General features: G+C 53.6%; 1 protein-coding gene across 2 annotated transcripts in view; it reads right to left on the minus strand.

The window, feature by feature from the left end:
- The window catches only part of Col17a1 (collagen type XVII alpha 1 chain), a 43,447-nt gene that overhangs the window by 18,986 nt on the left and 21,788 nt on the right, over positions 1 to 2,673 (minus strand). For both annotated transcript variants that reach the window (XM_021193950.1, XM_021193941.2), the window contains exons 19-23: positions 2,568 to 2,597; positions 2,141 to 2,167; positions 1,272 to 1,298; positions 1,104 to 1,166; positions 473 to 577 (exon numbers count right to left, since the gene is read on the minus strand). In XM_021193950.1, the coding sequence (XP_021049609.1) occupies positions 473 to 577; positions 1,104 to 1,166; positions 1,272 to 1,298; positions 2,141 to 2,167; positions 2,568 to 2,597 (252 nt within the window). The remainder of the gene's footprint in view (positions 1 to 472; positions 578 to 1,103; positions 1,167 to 1,271; positions 1,299 to 2,140; positions 2,168 to 2,567; positions 2,598 to 2,673) is intronic.

Here is a 2,673-nt window from a genome sequence, read left to right on the forward strand (position 1 = left end):
GGAGGGATGGAGGGATGGAGGGATGGATGGAGGGATGGATGGATGGAGGGATGGATGGATAGAGGGATGGATGGAGGGATGGATGGAGGGATGGAGGGATGGATAGAGGGATGGAGGGATGGATGGATAGAGGGATGGATGGAGGGATGGATGGATGGAGGGATGGAGGGAGGGATGGATGGATGGATGGAGGGATGGAGGGATGGATGGAGGGATGGATGGAGGGATGGAGGGATGGATGGAGGGATGGAGGGATGGATGGAGGGATGGATGGAGGGATGGATGGATAGAGGGATGGATGGAGGGATGGATGGATGGAGGGATGGAGGGAGGGATGGATGGATGGATGGAGGGATGGATGGAGGGATGGATGGAGGGATGGATGGAGGGATGGAGGGATGGATGGAGGGATGGATGGATGGAGGGATAGATGGATGCAGCTAATCCTCTTGGTGTAGGCGTCACCTCTTACCTCTGTCTCCTTTCTCTCCAGACCCAGGAGGCCCAGGTTCACCACGAGGTCCCATGGGGCCTGCTAGTCCTCTCTGGCCTATGGGTCCTTCCATGCCAGGATCTCCTAAACGTGGGAATGGGCAAGCTCACAGTTAGGGTCCCGTGCCATACCTCAGACAGTCCCTCCTCAGCAGAACGATGGATGGCCCAAAGCCTCTTCTAGGTCTCTGTTGTTTCTCTTCCTCTGCAGCCTTGCTCAGCTCAGGACCAGAGTGACCCTGTGGGTACCAGGCATCCTGCCTCTGCCCCAAATCTGTGAGCTCCTTCTCGGTTCACCATCTCCGCGTGGGGTTTGCCTTAATGCCGCAGGTGGCTTGCTGCCGGCCACCCCGTCTGCCTCTTCAAGTTTCCCGCCCCCCCCCCCCCCCCCATCCACCATTTGGGGCTTTGGCTTTGGTGGCCCCCTCTGCTCTGAATGTGTCCCTAGGTCTGTGCCTGCCGAGCCCTCTCCTTTTTTCAAATTCCCTATTTAATGCTCCGTCTTTCTCTGTTGTATGTAGTTAGTGATGTCTTTTAAAACAGGATCTACTGAATAAATGCGTAGGAAGAGATCGAAGAAGAAATGAATGATTAGAAAAGAGGGTTCTTACCAATGCTGCCTTTTTGTCCCTTTGGTCCTTCGGGGCCAGGGTGGCCCAGGGGCCCAGGGATACCTGAGGATGTAAAGAAGACTTCAGCCTGTGCTCCCTCCTGAGGTTGGCAGCGAGGACTGAGCATGCCCAAGCCAACAGCACCAGAGATCGCTGCAGGCTACATACCTGGGGTCCCAGGAAGACCTCGGTCTCCTGTGGGGACAAAACAAAAGGAGATGACAGATGGAGAACCTGGTCTGGTCCCGTGAGGAGCCACTAGCAGGATTTATATGAAGTTCTCAGGAGTGGTTACACCCAGTTCCATTCAAATTGCTAAAACCACAAATACGTTTTTTCATCCTTAGGACCCGTAAGTTGTCTGGGACATAATTATAGTGAAAACTGGATGGTTTTCTGACGTTCAAATGCTTTCAGGAGTCCTGTACTTCACCTGACACATCAGGCTGGGGACTCCAGAACCACCAAGCTCCCATCCTAAGCAGGGTCTGGAGGAGTGTGGGCTTGTAGGCCTTGGGAGGCAGAATTGGGTAGGGAGCCAGGGTGTGTGCTGAAGTTGGAGGTGTGTGGGAACCATGAAGGAGACAAACAGGAGTGAAGGCTGTCAAAGGAGGAACCCAGTTCCTGCCTGGGGTCTCTCGGGAAGTGAATTACAACAGTCAAGGACAGAGGCGGACCTTTCTCCTGGAATGGTGCTTCCTAGGGAAGGCACCCCTGGGTGCAGAATCCCTTGGGGTGATGAAGACAGAAGGTTCCTGGGCCCATCCACATTCACTTAATCAGAGACTCTGGCAAGGGCCCAGAATCTTTGGGTACCCCCTGCCCACGTCAGAGTTGATAAGACTCCCAGTGAAATTAGGCAAGGGAAGCTGCTTTGTGTCAGCAAGGGGAGATAGGATTGGGGACCTCCTCTTTCACCGTGCAAGGATAATAGCCGACTAAATCACTTTTCTCAGCCTGAGGGGTTTTCTGCTTGCTTTAAGCCACCACCCCACTCACCCCACCCCCTGTGTTTAAGGTAAGCGTCTTTGGAATACCTTTAGGTCCTTGATTCCCCGTGTCACCTAAAACCGGAAAGATGATACTGTGAGATTGTGTAATAACCAAGAACCACTTTCACACCTGTGTTTCACAGCTGTGTGGCAACACGTGAGCCACATGTCAAGTTGAGGGGCCAGGTCCCTGCAGCCCTGCCAGAGACACCCAGGCATAGACCACTAGGCTTCTCCTGTGTTGTGCCTAGGCTTCTGACCCTGCTGTGAGGTCTGACTGACTGCAGAGTCAACTCCCAGCCTTCCGACAGACAGACAGACAGACAGACAGACAGACAGACAGACAGACAGACAGACAGTTAGGTGCTATCCACACTCTCCCATTTGCACAAAGGAAACAGAGTCCAACCCCAGGGCAATGTGCCTCCCTTCCAGGAATGAGAACAGGGGAAAGGTGGGGCCACTCCAATACCTTTTGGACCAGGACTTCCTCTGAGATTTCCTACAAGAAAGAGCAAATTGTGAGTCTCTCTCTCTCTCTCTCTCTCTCTCTCTCTCTCTCTCTCTCTCTCTCTCTC

Source organism: Mus pahari, chromosome 1 (genome assembly GCF_900095145.1).
Source record: "Mus pahari chromosome 1, PAHARI_EIJ_v1.1, whole genome shotgun sequence".
NCBI lineage: Eukaryota > Metazoa > Chordata > Mammalia > Rodentia > Muridae > Mus > Mus pahari.